At 36.1% G+C, this 24,103-nt stretch overlaps 1 protein-coding gene across 7 annotated transcripts in view; it reads right to left on the bottom strand.

Annotated features, from left to right (window-relative positions):
• CCDC91 (coiled-coil domain containing 91) overlaps window positions 1-24,103 on the bottom strand; it is a 221,069-nt gene that overhangs the window by 83,180 nt on the left and 113,786 nt on the right. For all 7 annotated transcript variants that reach the window (XM_067530986.1, XM_067530987.1, XM_067530988.1 and 4 more), the window contains one exon: window positions 11,845-11,952. In XM_067530986.1, the coding sequence (XP_067387087.1) occupies window positions 11,845-11,952 (108 nt within the window). The remainder of the gene's footprint in view (window positions 1-11,844; window positions 11,953-24,103) is intronic.

Here is a 24,103-nt window from a genome sequence, read left to right as displayed (position 1 = left end):
AGACATAGCAAATTACACACTTAGTTACCAAGTTGGTCTCCCACAGACAAAGAAGGCACAATATGTCTGTATCAGCCTGCAGTATGAGCTAGGCAGGAGGTGCACCTCTTCAAGCCCTTATGGTGGAATTGCAATGGGAATTAAGTGTCTAACTGCCATTTGCGTATTTGAAAAACTCCTCTGAAGTACTTAAATATGAATTTAGGAGCCTAACTTCAGGCACTCATTTTTAAAAATCTTAACCTACAACTCTATTGTGTGTCACACTGCTACCAAGCACTTTTGTCTTTGTCTTTCCAATTATGGATTTTCAATTTAGATTTTTGGAATTCCATCAGTGAGATGCAACCCAGTTACGAAGAATTCTTCAAGTTATCCAAAATTCAGTTCTTACAAAATGATATTTTTGATGGTTCTAAGTGGTCTACTTGCTACTTGGAGTCACACTAGATAAACTATATATATTTTTTTAATTCTAGAACTTTAAGGTCAATTATTAATCTACAGGAAGAGAGTACAGTCTAGCTCCTGAAGGTTGGAACCAGTGATCATGACTTTCAGTCCCTATTCCTGGCTTTGAAACAGACTTGCTGTGTGAATTTTGCAAATAATTTCTTTTTTATTCCAGTTTATCTTCTTTAAAACAGAGTAATATTTACCTATTCTGCAGTGGTGTTGTGAAGTTTCTTTAAAGAGACATTTTCAGAATTGTATAAACAAATGGATGCAAATTATGATTTCATTTTTTCCCTGCTAACACACATGAAAATTTAGGTCTGATTATTTGTAAAGTGCTTTGAGATAATTTTGAATGAAAGGCAAAGACAAGTATTACAGTCCTCAGTTACATTTTGAAGCTGGCATTGGTAACTATGTGTTCAAAAGTAACAGAATATAATTATAAAATCCTATGAAATAATTGCAATCTTGTAAATTCTTGTATTACTGTAAAATATATTCTTGTAAATTCAGACAAACATTTCCTTTCTTGGCTACAAGGGAGACGAGACAAAGAACTTATGATCTTAGCATTCTTGCTTTTTAATTAGTTGCATTATATTTAGCAAAGATGCTCTATTTTGTCCTTTCAATAAAATATTACACTACTAAAAAGAAGAGAATGCTCTTGCAAAGTAATTTTTTGAAATGGGGAAAACTGTAATATATGAGTGGAACTTTTGGGGGGGGGAGTGGAGTTTTTTGTGTTTTTTTTTTTTGAAAGGGGCGGGGGGAGTCAAGAGCATTTTTTAAAATTTAACCTAAAACAAAAGGGATTCAGAAATAGGTTACAATGTTTTTCTGCTTACAACAAGTTCTTCAAGCACGAGTTCCAAATGTAAAACGTTTGATGCAGATTCAAATATAAATACAGAGGTCCTGTGGTTTTTCTCAATTCCTCTTTAAAAAAAGAAAATCAAAAAATCTTTTTTCCTGGAATGAGAGTCACAGAAGATATTGTAAACAGATTTAATCACAATCACAACTAGTTAGAATTTTTTTTATATTACATGTGGCTGAAGAATCGTGACAGTTTACTCTCAGGTATGCAATTATATATCCACAGAAGGTTCACAAAAATGTATGGTATCATAATTTACAAGGTGAGTGAAGTAATTCAGAGGTTTCTTTTCAGTTACTTTGCAGCTCAAAACACTATCTATAAACTACTAATAATCAGCTCTGATCTGTACAGTTATGTTCCAAACAAGTAAATTAAATATACTCCTATTAATCCTAAAACAGAAGTTATAAATGAGAAATTGAACAAACTGTCCAACATTAACTGAAATGCTTTGTAAATATGGACAACTTGTAGCTCACCTCACTTTAGACTTATAATAATCTCCTTTTCTCTCCTCTTTCAATATATCCATGCATGAATCTACCATAATTTGGGTACAGGTTCTGGTGTGTGCAGGTGGTGTTCGGCAGGACTGTATGTGTAAGTACAGTTAATCTTCACATTTTCAGTGAATAATAGCTATTAAAATCAGTGCATCCATGTTGGACTGTGTGAAGGGTATATGAATTATAAACTGTGAGAACCCATTCAAGAACAAAATTGCAATGAAAATTGCAATATTCTCTGAAGTTAATACCCAGGCTATCCTACTCAACAGCACAAAATATTATTTATAGATTCATTGTAACTAATCAATGACTATTTTTCAATTCCATCTGAGGAAGCATTTTACAACACTCATGAATTAAACCTCAATATCCCCATGAATGGTATAGGTGTAGTAATAGCCTCATTTTGCAGATGTGGGTGAAGACTTTTCACAAAGCCATGACTCTATATCTGAGCTATCAGTCCTCATCCTCAAATGAAACCTACACAACCCTTTCAAAAGACAAGCCTGGGATCTTAAATTCATAACTATGCTAGACACAAAAAATCATGGTCTTAATAAAGACACTGCATTTATGGCTTATCACAACAATCTGTAATCCACTAACCACCCTTTTTGTCCTATGACTACAGGGGTGTTAAACGGGCCACTTCATAAACATCTACTTAATAAACTCCCTAAATAAACACAGGAACAAATCTATACAGACACACACCCCGAGCCCCGACCAGGGTTATTCTGTCTGCTATCCAAGATCCACAAACCTGGGAAACCTGGACGCCCTATCATCTCAGGCATTGGCACTCTCACCACAGGTCTATCAGGCTACATGGACTCTCTCCTCAGGCCCTATGCCACCAGCACTCCTAACTATCTTCGTGATACCACTGACTTCCTGAGAAAACTACAACCCATCAGTGATCTCCCAGAAAATACCATCCTAGACACTATGGATATAGAAGCTCTCTATACTAACATTCCACATAAAGATGGACTCCAAGCCACCAAAAACATTCTACCAGATGATCATATGTCACACCCCACAGCTGAACTTCGTGACTTTGTCCTGACCCACAACTACTTCAGATTTGGAACCAATCTATACCTCCAAGTCAGTGGCACAGCTATGGGCATCCGCATGGCCCCACAGTATGCCAACATTTTTATGGCTGACCTCGAACAACGCTTCCTCAAACTCGTCCCTTAACACCTCTTCTTTACCTACACTACATTGATGACATTTTCATCATCTGGACCCATGGGAAAGAGTCGTCAAAGATTTCCACTGGGATTTTAATAATTTCCATCCCACTATCAAACTCAGCCTGGACCAATCCACACAAGAAATCCACTTCCTGGACACTACAATACAAATAAAGGATGGGCACATTAATATCACCCTATACTGAAAACCAACTGACCGCAATGCATATCTTCATGCCTCCAGCTTCCACCTTGGACATCTTACACGATCCATTGTCTACAGCCAAGCCTTAAGAAACAATTGGATTTGCTCTGATCCCTTAGACAGAGGCAAACACCTACAGGATCTCTATGAAACAATACCCCCCTGGAGAAGTAAAGAAACAAATTGACAGAGCCAGACAGGTACCCAGAAGTCACCTACTACAGGACAGACCCAACAAAGAAAACAACAGAACACCACTGGCCATCACCTACAGTCCCCAGCTAAAATCTCTCCAATACATCATTGAAGATCTACAACCTATCCATCTCTCGCTCAGGCAGTGGGCAGCAGACCATCCTGGCTTACAGACAGCCCCCCAACCTGAAGCAAATACTCACCAGCAACCATACACCCTACAAAAAATCCTACCCAGGGACCTATCCCTGCAACAAACCCCGTTGTCAGCTCTGCCCACACATCGTCTCTAATGACATCATTGGTCCTAACCACATCAATCATACCATAAGGGGCTCATTCACCTGCATATCCAATAATGTTATATATGCCATCATGTGCCAGCAATGCCCCTCTGCCATGTACATTGGCCAAACTGGACTATAACTACGCACAAGGATAAATGGACACAAATCAGACAAAAAATAATAACATCCATAAACCAGTGGGAGAATAATTTAATTCCCCAGGGCATTCTGTCTCTGACCTGAAAGTTGCTGTACTTCTCCAAAAAAACTCCAAAAACAGACTTCAAAGAGAAACTGCTGAATTAGAAACGATCTGCAAACTTGACACATTCAAACTGGGTTTAAACAGAGACTTGGAATGGCTATCTCACTACCGAAGGTAAATTACTTTGCTCACCCATTCTCACCTCCTACTCAATGGTCGTCATTAGGTCTTAAGTACCGGACTCCACCTCCCCCATTGTTCTCAATGCACCTGGATACTTATAAGATACCTCTGTGTTACCTATTTTCTGTACTACTGCATCTGAAGAAGAGAGCTAAGTCTCTCGAAAGCTTATGTCTAAAAATATTACATTTGTTAGTCTTTAAAGTGCCACAGAACTCTCGTTGTCTTTGCTGTATACAGACTAACACGGCTACCCCTCTGGAACTAGTCTTTAGAATATGTGCTAACTACTTCTGCTAAACTATCTGTTCAATCTTATATTTAGCGGTGACACTCTTAGTACCTTTCCCAGACCTGAAGAAGAGCTCTGGGCAGCTCAAAAGCTTGTTTTTCTCTCACCAACAGAAGTTGGTCCAATGAAAGATATTACCTCACCCACCTTGTCTTTCTAACATCCTGGTACCAAGACAGCTACAACACCACTGCATACAATAATTGAAAATATTTAAATAGTAGGCAGTTCAGTGAAGAATCACCAACCCCTTCACTGTAGTAAGTCAGCTGAATGTCTTCATCTGAAGGACCAGGTTAATAATTGACCTAGAAAACTCAGTCACAGCAGTATTTATTCCTTTTAACCTGCAGATAATTAAGATTTTCTACTTTTCCTAGAAGTAGAGATATAACCACCCTTACTTTCCACTCACAAGACCCAGGAAAAGTGTTTTATGGAAACGATTATACTTAGTACTTAACAATCCAGTCTTTCATTCATCAGCAGAAATAATATACCACTGGATTCAGCTTTTCAAGGATTCTTTAATTCAAATGAGTGTGTGTTTTAACAAAAAAAACTTCTTAATGAAATTCTCCTTTTCATTTCATTTCTCAAAGAAGAATCAAACTGTAGGAGGAAACAACACAGGTCCTAGGACAACCCTCAATATTCCGATTAGAGAGAGAGAAGACTGAGCTTATAAAAATACGGTTACAGGTCTGATGACTCCATCTTATTAACTATAAATTAGGAAGGTAATTTCAGGATACTCACTTTGCAGTCGTACAAAACATACCAAACCATATTAATTACAATTAACCAATTGTAGAACTGCATTTATTGAATTATGTCTCTTTTTGTGTACTATTCAAATATCAGGAGAAACAGAATTTTCCTACATTAAGTAAGTTGTCTTTTTCCCTTACAGAAGTATCTGCAATGCCAGTCCTGCACTGATACATGCTACAGTGACTCCTGGCCAGCTTTAACATGTGACTGAATGAAGTGACTGAGGGACAGGGACTGACTCCCTGTTCCAACCCCACCATCTGCAGCACCTCATCTTTACTTGGGCAAGATGGGAAATTTGCTCCTGTATGTTCTAATAGAAAAGAAGAATTTCCACCCCATGCAGCTTCCTCAAATGACAACTGCTTGCTGCACAGCTGAAGTTCACCTTCTCCATCGCCAGAGGGGCCTCTAAACCAAAGCTGAAAGAGGTGTTCCTCAGAGAAAATTAGTAGAAGTGTTCTATAAAGATAAAAGCTCATTTGTTCAATTTGAATGGAAGAGAATTCATAGCAAAATGAAAATTGGAGTAACAAAATAATTAACATAGTATTTCTACTCATGTAGACTGCAATTCAGCAAGTACTTTGGCATGTGTGTAACCTGAAGCATGGCCGTTTCAACTATGTCAGTAAGACTACTCATATGCTTAAAAGTAGTTTGCTGAATGCTGTCTTATATCCAGAGCACCACTTGTCAACAATATTTTACAGAACATACAAAGACAGACTCAGTTTTCACAGAACTTATATTCTAATTCAGAAAGATATATGCACGGAATATGGGAGATTACACAGGAAGGTGTGGAGGACTCATGGATGCTGAGATGAGTTGAGGAATTCTTTACTAAAGAACAAAAAACACTTGCTGACAGTTCTGTTTGTAATACTCTTTCTTGTCTCCCACCCTACAACCAAGTTCTTATGACTTCACTTACCAGGAAGCAGTAAGACAAAAAAATAAAAATTAAGGGCAGTATAAAAAACAGACTGTTCAGTAATGCAACATAAAAGACAAAAGAAGAAAAACCTCATCACTTGTACTACAGTTCTTGAAGGTTGTGTGAGAGAAGAATAGGGAAGAAGAAAGTTACAATATTATGATGATGGGCAAACGAGATGGAATAACGAGATAGATAAGATCATGTAGATAAACGTATAACAAGTTATAAATCTAAAGAGGAAAGTTGCTATATAAACACTGGGAGCCAAAACACTATTTCCAACAGAGGTCGGCAAATCCATAAAATTTATCAAATTTCAGTGTCCAAGAATAAGATTCTCAGATCAGATTCTGAAATAGTTAAGCTAAAAAGTGAAGGAATTGCAACACCATCCTTAACCAGTTTGTGTCTGTGGACTGGTTTAAGAATTAGTGGTCTAGAAAACTATACCACCAAAATCTGAGATTGGGGAAGTCTTATTAGCAAAGAAAACTTATGTGTGTGTTTCCAGCATGCAGAAATGCAACTTTTTAGGAAAGGAGAAATGCACTGAGAACTAGCACATGAAAAGTAACAAATACTAGGCCTATACCTAGACCTAGATTTTCCCTCCAGAAAGAGAAAAATCTTCAAACACAGGAAGGGCAAATCCTTGACATAGGACAATACTCAGAAAGTAAAAGAGTATTCTGAATTTATGAGTAAATGCAAATTGCAAGTTGCTATACTAGAATGAGAACTATAAAGACAAGAGTAGGAAAATCAACAACCTTGTGTCCATTTAATTCACATTCAGACTCTTTAACTCCAACGGTGAGAAATTAGCTGAAGAATTCCTATCTATATTGTTATTCTTAGACTAATATGCATCCTTCATATTGGTGTTATCTCAATTAGTTCTTCATTAATGTAATTTAGTTTCTTGAAAGATTGTATTTCCTCCCTAAAAATGTTGGATCTCTGATCTCAAAACTACCTCCCTACCCATTTCACTAAAAAAAGTTGTGCTATATTACCGTGCATTCACTTGCTAAATAAACATTGACATTTACTTTCAGATTTGAAAAGGTGAAATTCGTAATGGTGCCATTTTCACAGATGGCCCTCTAAAGTACACCAAAATAAATATCCCAAAGTTTAGAGAAAGGCAAGGCATCATCATATTCTAGTGAGAGGAGATCACTAACTTTACCGTGCCGGTTTTCTACACGTCTATAAGCTCATGTACAGCTATTCTGGGAGAGCTTATAATTTAAAAAATTTAGTTCCAGCAAATGGAACTTCTGTTTTGGCTCACCTTTTGGCAAATTGTTTTCCAGAGGCAGCTAATGAAGTGTTTTTTTGGCCTTGACCTCATTTAAAAAATAGCCACAACTTTCATACACCAAACAGATTTTAAAGTACTACTCATCAAGCGTGAAACATGCCTCCAGATAACATTTTCCACCTGTACTCTGATAACACCTTTTTCCATACTGAGGACCCAGCACTCGACGCACGGGGGAAACAGTGGCTTAATCAAAATGTTGTTGCAACTCTTGTTGAATAAATTATTTTTACAGTTTTTCATACATAATGTTAAAAACATCAATAAGGAAAAATTATGTGATAGAGGAAACATCTGACTGAGGACTTGCTTTCTGTGTCATAACTGATACAATTGTTTGATCACTAGTCTATCTCACCAATTATGATAGCAGATCTTTTCTGACTTTATTAAATTAGTTCAAAAACTTCAGTATAATACAGCGTGTATACATGGCACTTCGTAGAAAGAATAAAGACACAGTCTTTATTCTGAGAAGCCTATACAGCTACACAGAAAAAAGCCCAACTGTTTGAAATTAATATGCATGTACATGAATTCTGAAAATGGAATTAATTATATATATACACACACACAGACATCTTGACAATTAAATGGCTTAAAGGGCATTTAGAATTTTATGAACAACCACCTAGGCAATGTCATTTTATTTTATTTTTTAATTTTATTTACACATTAAGAAAGGCACTCCACAGATTCTCAAACGTATTATTACTATATGTGGACAGAGCTTATTAGGCTGATAAATTACAGAACATAATTGGGCAATTCATATTAAGACAGCTTATTGCAGTAGGGCCTTTAATAGTGGGCTTTTCTGACTATCTTCACAACAACTCTCACTTTTTTGTCTATCCCCACTAACATTGATTCAAAAGGCAAAATAGCCAAATGGAAAAAGCTAGGGACCATAATTATAACAGGTTCCCCTCACCAACACCCAAGCAGAAGAGCATTTATCAAACTGTCTAGATGCACACCCTTCATTTACTATTGTTCTCTTGATAGAATATGGAAAGAGGAGTAATACTGTTAAGTTAAAGGTTTAAAATAAAAATTGGGGTGGTAGGGGATCCTGGTGCTCTTCCATTCATCCCCACCTCTGCAGCAACCAGGATGAGTCTATGCTCCAGGGATTCTCATCTTGCCCCGGGATATGGCAAAGTTCCCTTTTAGGAGGAAAAGAGTGAGATGCAAACAGAGGGAGAAAAAGTGGAAAGTGTTTTGCTGAAGGAAGAAGATTCTTTTCAGTTTTGCTAGAAAGTCCATTGAATGGTTTTCTTTTAAAAAAGATGATGTGAACCAATCAGTCCATTTTTGAGCTGTTCTTCATGCATCACCTTTTCCATGGTGTAAAGAGAAAACACGGCACTTCTTCTCTGGTTTCCTATTTGTAAAATGCACATCATTATTGTGGGTTTGTTTCCAGAAGCGAAAGCCTATAAAACTGTGTGTGTAAATATCTTAGGACATCCCAGTTCCACTTACAAAATAGCAGTGTAAAGCAACCAACGGATGTCTGCTTGGAACATCATTCAAGGGTCTCTGGTTTTGACATCCATTGTTTGATGGGTTTTGTTGGGTTTTTTTAAAGGTTATGCAAGGACCCTCTGTTTGCTGAGGGTTAATGTTGGTGAATCTCATTGGTTAGCTTTGCAGAGCTCTGTGTTCCTTCTCAGGTTCAGATTTCCGTATCAGCCATTTATTTTTTCATACAAATGTCTAGTTTATCCTTTGTTTTACTATATGCAAAAATCTCTCCACATTATCGGATATATTTTAAAACATATTCAATCAGCCAGACCATCACACAACTATATATATGTTACTTGAGTTATCTGTTCCCCAATGGTCTTAGCTTGGCTCAACACCATCTTTAATCTTTAACCTCTACATCAGCACCTGTTTATTCTTTCATCAGTTATGAGGTTGGAATTGTTTGTGCTTATTTGTGTGTGTCTTGGTGCACTTTTAAACAAGCAATTAAGTTGTGTACTGTTCAAGTTTATATTCTATTCATGTTTGTCTTAAAGATATCACTTCTCTTTAGCTTCTCAACACAAATTAAATGTACATTTTTCATAACTCTGATACTTATATGTTATGTATGATAATTACATTAACATTTCTTATTTTAAATAAGAAATCTATTTTGCAACTATGGTCCCCTCACAAAGAAACTTCCTGGTAATCAGACTCTTGTAATTCAAGGGATGTGGGTACCAATATATTATCAATAATCTTTATATGCCATATAGTTTTTCAAATTAATTCTTTTCCTTATATAAATGGGATCTCCAATCAAAAAGATCCTTACATTTTAAGTCTTGATTATTCTAATCCAGTAACTATCTTTCTATATTAGAATGTAAGCCAAATCAAAAAAGAAATCTCCATCCATTAATATAGATGTTTGTTGCTACTAGTTTGGTCCTTTCTTAGTCTGAAAATCACCTAAGAAGCATAGAAAACAACTTATGCATGCTTTAACAGGTTTTCAGGCCTATAATTTATTGACATGCGTAACTAACTATCATTAATAAAATTAATATTACATATTTTTATCACCACAAAATAGTGTCAATTAGAGGGCTGTGTTGTATGCATACACGCATTAACCAGGGATTAGACTAACACTAATTTATTCCATATCATACACCAAACATCTGCTAGGTGGTGACAATGCTCATTCATACTACCCACCTGCATCAGACCTGAACCAATGATTAACCAGAGAGTGACTCCATATCTCATTATCAAACCCATGACTCATTTAGTTCCCCAAGCTCCATAATCCTCACACTTTGTTCCATACTTTCTTTATAACTAAGTGAAAAAAAATACCAAGAGCAGACCTAAAGGTTGTCCTTTTCCTTTGTATACAGTACAACTCACACACCTATCTGGTTCCCAGTGGCAGTCTCTCACTCTAAATTATCTTCACTGTGCCCCATATGTAGAATCTGCTTTGATAAACAAAGGTAATCTGTTAGGGTAAGTCTGGAAAATGGTTCAAGTTCAAAGCCACTGTATTCCATGCATCATTAATGCATGCAATAGGCAAAATACCATGATGGAGTTTGTTGATGCAAACCCAACATTTCCACTACACCAATAGCTATTTAGTTTTAGGGTCGCAATCATGAAACATAGTTAAACATTTGTTTGATAGGTTTAAATCAGAACAAATTCTCCCAATTGCTCTCCACTTTTGTTTTCCTTTTGCCCTTTGTCTAAAAATCAGAGAATCCACCGAGTACAGACTTTTTGCATGACTCATTTTTCATCCAAGTCTGTTGGCATTTACTAAAAAAAAGTTGTACTATATTTTAAGCATTTCCTAAGACTCCAGTGAGAAAGAAACAGATAACAATAGGGTTCTCGTGCTAAAAGAAGAAAAATATTGTTCTACATTTTATTATTTACATCTCAATGGGTCTGATCATTGGTCCAGCTCATCTGGCATGCTGCCTGCAGTAGTGGCCTATGCTTGATATCAATTTGCCAGAGTCTAAGGTGCAAACCTTGACACAATAAGATCCTAATCAAGACATTTTTCCATAAATCTGAAACAAAAATATAAAAAAGCTTAACTGTCATCCCCAGGATGATGATTTTTAGAGAACATCTCAAGTGCAGGTATACTGTAGTAAGGGGAGTTAAACATGGAGAAGATAAAACAATGTTATCTTCTTTATCAAAGAAAAGATATTAGACATAATTTGATGAAATGTTAAAATTGCAGGGCTGTTGTGATTTTTTCCAATTTGAAAAATAATTCCCTGAAAAATAAGTGGGAGGAGACGGGGGAATCTACAAAAGGTTTTTCTGTTTTGTTTTTTTTTAATTCGTGTTCTGTGTTTCATTTATATTTTTCACTTTGTAAGCTTATTTACTCCAAACATAAATAGCACATATTGCCTAAATGAAACCAACCAACCAAACAACCACCTTTCCATTCTGTAATTAAAACACAAGAACTCAATAATCCAGTCCCCAGCAAACTAACAAGTTAGGCCTATCATTCCTCTCAAATACTGATAAACATCTACCAACTTACTTGCTTTTTCAAAATCACTCTGTTATAAAGCTTTGTCCAAACCAATCCAAATGTGCTGAAAGTACAGCTTTGATGCTGAACGGCCTACAGAGGGTCTTTTAAAAATTGATAAAACTCTGAATTCAACCATCCCATTTTCATTATTGTATTTCCAAAATGTCTCACAACACGTTGAACCAATGAACACACATCCTCCTTTATAAATTCAAATTTTAGATAAAAATCCTAGCTTCAATTTTAAATGCTTTTTGTATTGCATATACACATTCATATAGTCTATGCACACGTGTGTCTGTGTGGACATGTGCTTGTATTACCTGAGCATTCAGCAGTTCCTCACACTTGTCTGAGTGTTTTTCAATTGCAGATATGTACTGTTTTTCAATGGCTGCTTCTTGCTTCTGAACAGTAGACTGCAGTAGTGCCTGGAAACAAACAGCAGACCAGTTTCAAAAGACAAGACACTCTTGAATTCTATAATTGGAATAAGTGTTTTCTGACACACTGCAAATTAACTAACTTTTGTATAATATCTGAAATCTGATATACAGTTGAACCCACTGAATAGGAATGTGCAACTACTGAAGTATTTTTCTATATAACACTACTTTTCATTTTTAGATATACATCTTCCTTTAGCCAGAATCACATTTTTTGGCTCTCATGTTTCCTATGCACACCTTCTGCATAAAAGAAGGCAACTCACAGAAGAAGATAGAGAGGGTGAGTAGTCCTGTTAAATATACTCAGTTTAGTGGGACCACACAAGATGAGAAGCAAATGAAAGCTGCTGAGAAAAAAAAAAGCCAGACATATTTCACTGGCTGACAAAACTCCACATCCTCTCGGCACACTGTAAGATCCCATGGGCCAAGCATGATCTTCACAACCACAAGTCAAGTAAAAGCAGATGGAAATTCTGAGTAGTTTAAAACATAAAAGAAATGCACCCCCTAGGAAGTTCACACTCCGATGTGAAGAGGTGGAAGTCAAAGTGTGGAAAAATCCAAGTGCCAAGACAATATTAAAAAGATAATAAAATTAGGTATATTATGCAGATTGTTGATTTTAGCTGTGCAAAGGTTAAAGAATCTGTATGCAAAGAAAAAAAAAATCTAAAACAGATCACAAGAGAAGCCAAGTCACCATTTGTAAGAATTACATCCACCTACTTCCTTTAAGAAGATGCTGGTATTTGTACCTTCACTTCACATACTCCCGTGCTACACATGTTTTCAATAGTATATGCTATTTATATGTCCCTTCTTTCCATAATATGTACTGTACTATTTATACTCACTATAGCAAATTCTATTTTTAAATAGTAATTTGCATATTAAACTACTTGCAATTACAAGGTAAGCTAAAACAGACTTAAGATTTATAGAAAACAGATTTTTGGCATATATATGTAGGCAAACAAAAAAGGTCAAATTATTTAAATAACTTTTGTTTTGAAAATAAGCTTGCTTGATGGGAAACAACACATACTAAATAATATGCTGAATAAATGCAAAAAACCCGGGGACAAAAGTGTTTGTACAGCTTTTGGTCGATCTTTCAACATTTTCTAATAATTAGTTTTGTTTCGCAAACATTACTGTTCTTCAGGATGACACTACTCTGTAATTCAGTAGCAGTCCTACTGGAGCAAAAAAAAACCAAACAAACAAATCAATTGACAAATGACAGATGGTGCTTGACATGAGGTTTAATTAAAATGCAAGAGTAAGTTTAGTGGCTTTTCCACTGGCTTATGCTTGTCTTTAAATTTACAGGTTGTTTTGTAGATTACTTGTTCACTTTCTGCATTGATGCAAATTAAGACAATCACAAAAATGTAACTCTCAAAAGACTTTAGTTTATGCCTGAAAAATTCATAAAAGTCTACTTTATTTGAAGTCACATCCCAGAATGAATATATACAAATGGATATAAACTAATGAGAAACCTTATTCAAAGGCTTATTACAGGAACAGAATGTCAGTTCTACTTTTTTTCCTCTGGACTAATGTTAAGTACTGTTATAATTAATTTAAGAAGTACATTAGAAACATAAAAGCAAAGATACATACTAAGGATCAAATTCTTGTCCAGCTGAACTCAACATCAAAGCACCAATGGACTTCAACAAATGCAGGATTTGGTCCTAAAAAGGTTACTCCCCAATCCCCCCCATCCCCAAACCCTGCCCTCTACTACAGGTTCAGCTGAACCACTTGATACACTTGAATATGTAGGAACTAACACAATTCCCCAGTAAATTATTTAACCAATGGTCCAAATCTGTTTTCAGTAGCTTTCATTGAAAACAAAAACAAAAGAATTGGACTGCAAAAAACAACCACCCACCATGTTTTTCAGAATGGACAATTACTGTATGTTCTGATAACAAAACAACATAGCCTCTTGTAGGGCTAATTTTCATCAAGAATCTCCAGGGTGTGATTTTAAACACATACAGGAAGTCAAAATATATTTTCTAAATATCTTTTGGAAAAATGATTTTGGGGGTGTGTGTTCAACTCATGTGAGAGTACTCTAGCTTTATATTACACTCAAGTTAGCCAAATGGGGAATGATCACAATTGTCAGTATCAGCAGATCAGGAACTTTATTCAATAAAATATAAATTCTACTCTCCTTTAAATTTATAAGGTGGCACAGAAATATGACATTATACCACATATTACAGCTGCATTTTGCCCTGCCCCCAAATTATATAGGCTGTTCTAAGCCATCCCTTTCCACAGTATGTAGATTACAGTCTTCTACTTTGTAATTTATCACTGCATCTTTATGTAACTTACTTAAAGTGCCACGAAAATGAATTCTGTGATAACACTTAAAGCTTTAGATGAGTTTCCTATCATATATATTTTTTTATGAGAGAGAGAGAGAGAGAGAGAGATAGATAGTGCTCAGATTTAAAATTTTTATATAGCTAATGTTATAAAAAAGTAAAATGCAGGGTTTTTGAAGGAAAGAGTTTCTGTACATCTGGGGATACACTGTTTACTGTCTATAGTGTCCAGGTGGGAAGAATACTCCTCTCTGTATGCTCCTGAAAAGATCAACGTTTAAAATTTCTGGCATCATACTCCTTGCCTGGCCATCTTATGTAAATACATAGAAACTTGCCACGATGATCTTTTAAGGCTTGCATCATCTTGGAATGGTAGCCTTTTCTACTAAATGTACTCATTGGCTTGGTGGGATGAGTAGAGTGGACGTAGAGAACTGTCTATAGCTCCAACACATGAAAGCAGCTAGACTTCTTGAAATCATTAAAAGAAGTCAAGCATAATTCAACCACGAACCACAACAATTGATGTATTTAAATGCATACTTGCAGCACAACAGCATTGATCTGAAATTGGTGCCCTATTGACAAAAAATAATTTGGGGTAGCCAGCTTTCATAGTCTAAACTCCCCATGGTCCACAATAAATGAAGCTCTCTCTCATCCTGGTGGCCTAACACTGTGATGGTGAGGACAACTCTCCACTTCTACTCATCTCATGCCTCAAGAACAACTCTGTTCCATCAATCTGTTGTCTCTGTCGATGTAAAAGTGGCATTCCACTAATAATATTTTTCTTCCAATAACTCAGAGTCAGTTAGGCCATGGATAGGGAAGAATAGAGCCCCACACAGCTGCAGTATGCAGTATTGGGCTCAGCTTCTGGCTATCCATATGTGTTGCAGAATACCTTCTACTGCTTCTCCTGGGTTACATGAGATACTTGAAGATTAGTTTTTGGGGCCTCCAGCACAAAATTGTTTCTTTTACCAAAACTGAACTCTGGCTGTTTAGCTTGGTCTTTATTAGACGAATATGCCACAGAAATACTTCCCAGGGATTTATAACAGCTTTTATTTTTTCTCATAATTCCCTTGGGTTCCCAAAACCCTTTCCAACTTTCCTGCAAGTCATTGCTTCAGGGAACTGTGAGAAGGACTTTGGGTTATGTATCTAAGGGCAGTGTGCCTGCATTTCAAATAGATAGCCATGAATGAATATGGGGAAGAAATGTACCCATAAAAACTATGGACAAAATTACACCGCTGTTTGTGCTTGTGCAGTTGCACTAGTTCATTAAGTAACTGTATGATTCTCTAGGGTAGATACATTGTAATGTATATTAATTCTTAGCCTTAAATGAAAATAAGCCTTTGTTTGCATCTTTTCTCTCATCCCTGAAAACAAAACACTATGAAACCACAGTGCCGACTAATTGGCAATCAGCTATATTTCCTTGAACTGCAACCTGAACACGTGGCTTTGTAACATTTACTTCTTCCACTGTATTCATAGTCTCCATTTTGTCATGACTACACTAGGCAAAAAAATAAGGATGGAGAAAATGAAGAATTAATGTCCAAACTGATTTTAACTGACTAGATTTGGCTCAGGAGGCAGCTCTTAGTTTCCAACTTGGCACAATCTTCAATAACTTTGCTGGATAATCAAAGATACAATTTTGCCAAGTTTTAAGTCTCAGACTTCAATCTATAGCTATGCTGGCATATAGATCAGAAAAAGAAACTGATAGTTTGATTTGTTGTTTGATTTAAAAAAAAACCTCTGATCAACATGCCAGTACTACGACTTAGGTAGAAAATGCAGTTAATTTGGTGCATTTGGGAGAAAGACACAATAGACTAGCTGTCTGAGCTGCCTCTTTATTGGGCTATCTTAGAAAAAAGAGTTGAAAGACTATGTAGGATTTCAAATTAAATTACAACTTTGTGTTCTAAGTCAGCCATGGGGAGGGAGGAGAGGGGAACAATGAACTAAGATACATTTAGGATGCAGTAGGGAAGGCGATACACATTACCAGAACTGCTAAAAAAAACTCGACAGAAAACATAAAAATTGGCTTTTTGACAAAATGAAAATTTCTTGCAGAAATTTCTATTAACTAAAAAAATTCCCCTTTTTCCCCTATTTTCTGACCTGTTCTTTTTTTTCTTCCCCAACCACCACCACCACCTTTTTACAATAGAAAAAAAAATTAAAAAGGGAGAACATAAACAGAACAAAACAAAACAATTAATTTATTTTGAAATTTTCATGGATTTTTATATAAAACATAAATAATTCCATTTAATAAGAAGAGGAGTTGCCTTAGTGGTAGCACTCTGTCCTATTGCTCATCTTCTACACTTTGTTCTGGCATAGTGTGGGTCGAAATACAAGTACAATAGCTCTATGACTTCATGTTTCTCAACATGCAACTTCCCACTCTGACGAACTCCAAAGGAAGCCCTTGTCTATCCTCTTTGGGACACAGGATGTGGACTCGCACTCAAGTGCCCCAAAATTGGAATATTATTTAATTAATTTTAATTTAAATGAGCTAACTGAAAATTTTCCTCATGTCTCTCACTTGTTTTAGGTTATTCTGCTCTTCTGCCTTACTATCTGTTTGAATTACAGTAGAGAAGTCCAATGCAAAAGGAAATATGGTGAACTATGGTGTATATCCAAAAAATGGAAATTAAATATAATCTACAGTAACTATGCTGTTAAATGAGGAGGAACTAGGAGTCAAAGAAAATATGTAGGAGTGTGATAAGAGTTACTGCTGGCTTTCTTACCAAATACGAGTTTACCTCCAACTCCAAAATCTTTGAACAGTGAAAATATAGTTTGTGCCATCTACATTTATAAATTAAGAATCATGTATCTCCATCCCTCATTGCCCATGCCAAACTGCTTCAGTCTGCCAGAACTGGGTGTTCTGATCTATTTATAAGTCATGATGCTGCAGTCCAAGATATATTTAAGCCATGGTCCCCCAACTACAGTCTGGGCACCAAAAACTATCCATGGAGAGTTGGCTGGCCTTATGATGCTAGTCCTCTTTCTCATTTACAGCTGCTAACTTGCATTATACCAACATAAAAATATATTGCCTAGTTTTCTAATACTATTTTTGCATGTTGTAGTAGTTACAGTAGGGAAGTTATCTGATTGTCAGTTGGGGACAAGAGGGTCTGTGCAACCAGGAATGGGAGGGGGCGTGATCCACAAGACACTCTTCTCTATTATAAGGTGGTGTGAATTATAAAAAAAGGTCGAGAGCTCCTATACTGGAAACATTACCAGATACACTCCAGTTAAGAGATACCCATTAGTGGTATTACCCACTGGTCAGTGTGTGTTACCCATCCCCCTGAGTCTTGATCCACTACAAAGCCTGGCTCTCTTCAGCTCAGACTGGAGACACTCACTCTTTCAATGTCTGGAGGTCTACAATGTTGGTCAAGATGGCTATTACATAAATCAGGGCTCACAGAATCATAAGGTTAAAAGGGACGGGAAGGGTCATTTAGTCTCATCCACGATTCCAACTGTTGTGAGCAACAGATGCTCAAGTTGAGCTTCCTTTGTCCAGGGGAAATGTGCAACACACTTTTTAGCGTGTGTTATATGTTAACTCCCCCCCCCCACAAAACTACAGAGAATAAGTATCAGGTAGAGAGCCTGTTTGTTTTGGTTTTTAAGCTGAAACTGTAGAGTCGCATGCTTGTAGCTCTGATTGGCCCAAAATTCAATCCCTAGTGTTGGCCATAATGGCTACCATCACAGGAGTTCTGATAAATTGAGCAAATTTGGTATGAAAATTATTGAGGAACAATCAAAATGAAACCTCAGATCCAATTTGAGAATCACTTTTCAGAAGACAATCACACTGACTAGGCTGAAATTTCTTATATATTTACAAATGTTTTTTAAAGTTTTAACTTTGCTAGTTGTTTTGTGGCAGACAATTTGTTCCCACTCTTCACTTTACTTCTTGTCACTTAATCTCGTTTTGTTTCAATTATACATAAAAAAAGATAAGGCAACCCTTTTAGATCTGTATTTGCCCAAATCTGCTCAGTGGAAAAAGATGAAGATTAGATTTTGGATTTTGTAACTGTTTTAGAACCAGTAACAGTAGACATTAACTGATTTGAATGAAATCAAAGTTAGAGTGGTATGGATGGCTTTTCTGATCGCTTAAACTTTTGCATCAGTTGTACACATTTACAAATATTATCTATCCAAAACTTATCTCCATCACTGCTAACCTGTTTAAATTTTTTATGTCTTGTCTTTTATCTATATTTTAGATGACAAACATATTTCAGATAAGTATTATAGCTTTTATACAAGTTTAATTGATTGTCAAAGTGCAGTGAACTGGAGCAGTATACACAAAAATACTATTTAAGTTTACCGTACACCTTCTCTATGCATTATATTTACATATATACATACATACACATACTGTATATACAGATATAGAGAAGATATCTATGTTATGAATTTATCTGTTATGCACCTATGAGTCTCACCTATTCTGTTACCTCCCACTGTGGAGATTTCTAAACAAACTTCAAACCAATTTGTTTTATTTTAAAAGGTAGCTTGCCACATAAATATTGGTTTTCCCTAGAAATTTAATTGCTCCCCAAATTTACACTAGCTGGAGGTACAGAAAGGGCCATATTTGGTCACAGACTAGTGTCAAGGATACAGTAACTGTTGAACTGATAAAACCAGTGGTCCATCTAGTTCACTATCCTGATGCTTTGTTGCCTTTACCAGATGCTTCAAAGGAAGTTGCAAGAAACCGTATCATGAACAATTGTGGAATAATCTACTTTTAGGCTAACCTCTATTACTTTGTGGTTGGATTATGGATGGATGCATGAAGTTTTAGATCCTTTTAAAACAACAAAAACAATAAAGCCTTCCCAACACTTTCATACCATTAGAGTTAAAAACAAGAGCTTTATCAAACTGGAGAATAAAGAGTTTCCCTGGCCTCCCTTTTCAGTGGTATAGGGCATTTATTTCTTGACCATGAAACACAGAGCCTTAGTCTTTAGAAATTTCTAAAATTTGCTAGTTACAATTCTTCTCTTTCTAAAACCTGTATAGTTAAATTAATGGGATTAAAGCAGCCTGCCTTTAACGGGCCGAGGGCTATGAAAAATAGTTGCAAGTTCTTAGAATGCCTTAAAACACTTGTAAAATAAGTTTCAGTAAAGTGTCATAAATATATGATAGTGTGCTGTAAATTCTGGCATTCATTTGAGAAGACTTCCCTAATTTATTTGTGGCTTTGCCACTTAGGAGTAATGCAATCATTTTTAACCATGCTACTGAAATCTGTAGACCATACCATACCATGAAATGTCCTCCTTTTTGACCTCGAACATGCACCTTGAATATTATTTATATACCATGTTCCTTGGCACATATACTACATAAACTAGGTTTTTGTTAAAAATCCAAACGCAAATAACCAATGGGGAAGCAAACGAAGAACAAAACTACATACTCAGCTACTGACAAAAAATCCACCATCACTTCTCAAGGAAAAATAAAAGGAGAAGGAAATGAATGCTCACAAAATAACATGTCATAAGAGACGGGGAACTGTAGCGAATAGTGGGGGTTTTGTTGTTTAGCTGTGTTTTATACATTAATTCTAATTTTTCTAATGTTGAAGCTGCCGGGGCACTTTTCAGACTATGGTTTGCTTTCTCTCTGAAGGCCATGAATATGTATTACCAACATTTACAAGTTACAACACAGCGCCTTCTCAGCAAGGACATTTATTCTACAGGTAAAAGGACTAGAGGAAAAAAAACCACACACACACACACACACACACACACACATTCCTATGAGCGTGCTAAAAGCTTATCAGAGGTCATCCATCAGTGTTATGGGGACCTACTAGGCCAAGTCTTTCCAACCCTTCTGCAAAAGTTGGGGGGCTCCCCTTGGATAGACAGCCCTGTCTATCCACATGATCAGAAGAAGGTCCTGAGTCAATTTAAATGTTTATTTAAATGTATGTTGGTCTCTGGAACTTTTAGTTTGAACTAGTATATGCAACTGTGACTCTTCCCTTAGTCAGGATCTCTCCCAGAGGCCCAAACATGCTGGTGCCTATGTCTTCTTAGCTAAAAGGGAAATAACTTGGGATTCTCTGCCCTGCTCTTTTATATTCCAGTAAACCTCTGAAGTGGGTTCTTCTGAGCATTAGCCTTCGAAGTAAAGTTTATTCAAGTAATGAAGAAAGTGAGATGGTGTCTGAGGGTGAGGGAATTTTCATAATCTTTCTCCTCACCTGTTTGCCGAAATGCAAATTTGCTTTGTCTCCTGCCATTTCCTCCCCCTGCTGTCTCAAGGGTGCTGTTTACTACTTATGTATAAATTGAGATAAGCACACATTCCTTTGTTTAGGACAGACCTGTTTAGCAACTTTTGCCTAGGACTGGTGGTTTTGAACATGTGCTAAAAGCATCATACGAAGCGGATTTCATAAGTTTACTTATTATGTAGCTGCATACATTTCAACATGATTTTACTGACCAGTGGGTTAGTTTTCAAATGATACCACAGAAGGCATATTTTGCCAAGAATTCCAAAGGTCTGTAGGGTGTAAATACAGGGGTGCTTTTGGTCACAACAATGCCACAAGTAAGCAGGAGAAACCTATCCCATTATTTCTCTAGAATATGAATATAGAGTACTTGATGCTTTCCACAGTTTGTTCTTGTCTTTGGAAAGTCAAAAACATAATGAATAAGGTTTGCCAAAATCAAAACACAGCCACACAAGCACATCACTAATACAAACCAGTTTGCCCAACCCTAGCAGACAGTCAAACTAAATTGTACTGACAATGGGAACCACTTCTGTTTGCCCAGGAAAGGATTTTTCACATGACCTAAAGCTGGAATTTATAAGAACCCTCATTCAATTAAATAAAAGAAGCAGATTTTATTTTATTTTTTCAATCCCTAGGAGCAGCAAAAATGGTGGAACTCCAATTCAGCAGCATTGCCAGATCTCATGTATACCTTTGGAAAACAAATTAATTAGCAGTCAGAGAACAAAACAAAAGGAAGAGAAAACAGAACACAGTTTATCAACCTCCTCCTCTTCTGAGAAATATTACAAAAATAATTCTAAGCCCTGGGAAAAACAGGTCTCTTAATTGTGAGAACATGGATTTCCTGAAAACATTAAAATAACACAAATTCACATGAAACACCAGCATGTGTATATACATATGATGCTCAAATTGCAATGTTAACTAATATGTGTTACTGAAAAATATACCATAAAGCACATTCCATTTTTAGTTCATTTCTATAACTTAGATATCACTACTTCTTTTAAGTAGCTAAAAGAGCATACCGGGCAATTATGTACAAATTAGCTCATCAAACACCCTATGTACTTTAAAATTGCTATAATGCAATGGTGTCAGAACAAAGCTTTTGAAATGGAATAAGGTCTACCCAATTAGATATACGATTGAAATTTATAAATTATAATACATTTTAGCAGTGATTTTAGCAACAGAATTGTTATAATGGTTCCCAACTAGACATTGATCCATTTAATTAAGTATTCAGTCTTCAGCAGTAGCTAGTTATTGTTACTTCAGATGAAAACAAATGTGTTAAGTAATATATCTAGCCAATTCTTCAATAAAAAACAGGGAGAGGTCAAAATTCCCTCCCCAGCCTCAGGAGTTGACCATCTAACTCCAGGAAACATGTCATTTGACTAACCTCCTATCATAAATTAACTGTTGCCAAATGAACTAAACACCATATTAATTCAAATGTGTCAAAGCTGTCTTTTTTTTTCTCTCCTCCAAATTAATGTGTATTTTTACACATTTCAGATACAAAAACTGCCTATTTTTCTGATTAAGTTCCTTGTTGGGGAAACTTTTTATGAAGTGCAAATGAGATGTGCCTATTTAGGTGCCATTAAAAAGGCGATTTTGTGTACAGCTAAACAAGAATTGTAACCAAAAAACTGTTCAAATCCTGTTTGGGTCAAGCTGGAATTTTTCATGAAGTGGGTTCTAAATGAGATAAAATAGAAACAACATGTTGAGGTTGGTTTCTGGAACTTTTTTCCACTCATAGTAACAGCATGTTACTAAAGCGTTAGCACAGTTCCTGCTTTGAACTTTCACATAGAGTCAACCAGTGTTTCCTTTGGAAAATTCATCTCAGAAGTTATTCATGACAAAAAGAAAAGCCATTTTTATTTTCATCAGGGTATTAAAAATATTAGGAGCTTCAACCTATCAAGAATTAAACATTGCTTTCCTTTTTTAAAAAAACCTGTGTGTATTCTGAATTGTACAGCCAGATGTTTCAAAGGAATAGAGTTGTGAAAGAAGATAATTGAGATGTGCACAAGAATAGATTAGTTTATTTCGTAAACTGCACATTAAACAATTTCAGTTTCATATTATAGCTGTTTCTACTGTCTTCAGTATCATTGTAATGATCAGGAACTTCTAGATTTCACAGTGTACTGCCTTACCACTTTCTCAGTTTGCCTGGAATCTTTGTTTTACTAGTCTCCGATCTTAATGGATTTATTTTCTACATTAGCAACTTGCTGTCCCCCTAATTCCTGGTTCCAGAAGCTAACGGCAAAACTCATTTTAACAGAGCACACTCTGTCCCAGTCCTCTGACGCCCTAGAAACCTGTCAGACTGTGTCCATTAAGTGGCAATTTTGTGGTAATCTATTTGCATTTTCACTACCAGCACCAATACAGTATTATGCAGCAAAGTATTTTCTTGCCCTTTAACCCTTTCTCATAGGAAAGGAAAACTCTGTTCCCCCCAGGACCTAAGATCTCAATACATATTGGGCTCAGTTAGAAAAATGAGGGGGAGGTCCTAGGCTTTCTCCTTTTCATGGTGAAGCAGACTTGACTGAATAGCCATGACCAATTATAATTCCTCAGTACTTAGCTATTTATATTCTCTCACTCTCTCCCGTGTCTTTCAGGTAATGTAACAATACCTTTTGAATAATACCCATTTCCTCAATGTTGTCACTAAATAATGTAACTTTTGCTACCTTACGATGTTTGAATTCCTCACAAGACTTTTCCCGTTCTTTATCAAAGACTTTACAAACTCAATGAAAGATGATCAATTATTTCTTCCACCTTTCAAAGCACATACAGGCCATTTTTGTATCTATTTATTCAAAAAAGATTTTTGGTTAAACCGATTAACACTGGCCAATGGCCAGTTAGGACTTTAAACAAAAGTACTTCATTAGTCCTATCCAGGCCCTGAATTGTGTCATTATCCTAAACTCTAGGGCATGATGAAAAAAATCTTCACTTTTTTCATTAATCCACATTTTTGCTGTTTCTCTTTTAAATTTTTCTGCACTATTCCTGTTTACTCAAAGGTATTTCTATGTCAATCCTTCCATTTCTTATAGAGTTTTTAGCTGCTTTGTCCACGGTTTCATTCCCTGTTATTCCAATATGTGCTGGGATCCAAGCTAATGTTACATATATCCCCATCTGTACTAACTCGGGTATTAAAAATATAATGTAATTGATTAAATCACTTCTACATACTGAAACACCCTTTATTGCCATTACGCCTGAAACTGAATCTGAAAATATGACTACTGCTTCTGGGCGTACATCCCAGATCCAATTTAATGCTAGCATGATTGCTACTAATTGAGCTGTCCTGACAGCTATATAATCTGATATT

Source organism: Emydura macquarii, unplaced genomic scaffold (genome assembly GCF_026122565.2).
Source record: "Emydura macquarii macquarii isolate MOO-44397 ecotype Brisbane River unplaced genomic scaffold, CSIRO-AGI_Emac_v2 contig_3122, whole genome shotgun sequence".
NCBI classification, from domain to species: domain Eukaryota; kingdom Metazoa; phylum Chordata; order Testudines; family Chelidae; genus Emydura; species Emydura macquarii.
This window is presented reverse-complemented; position numbering and strand designations above follow the sequence as displayed.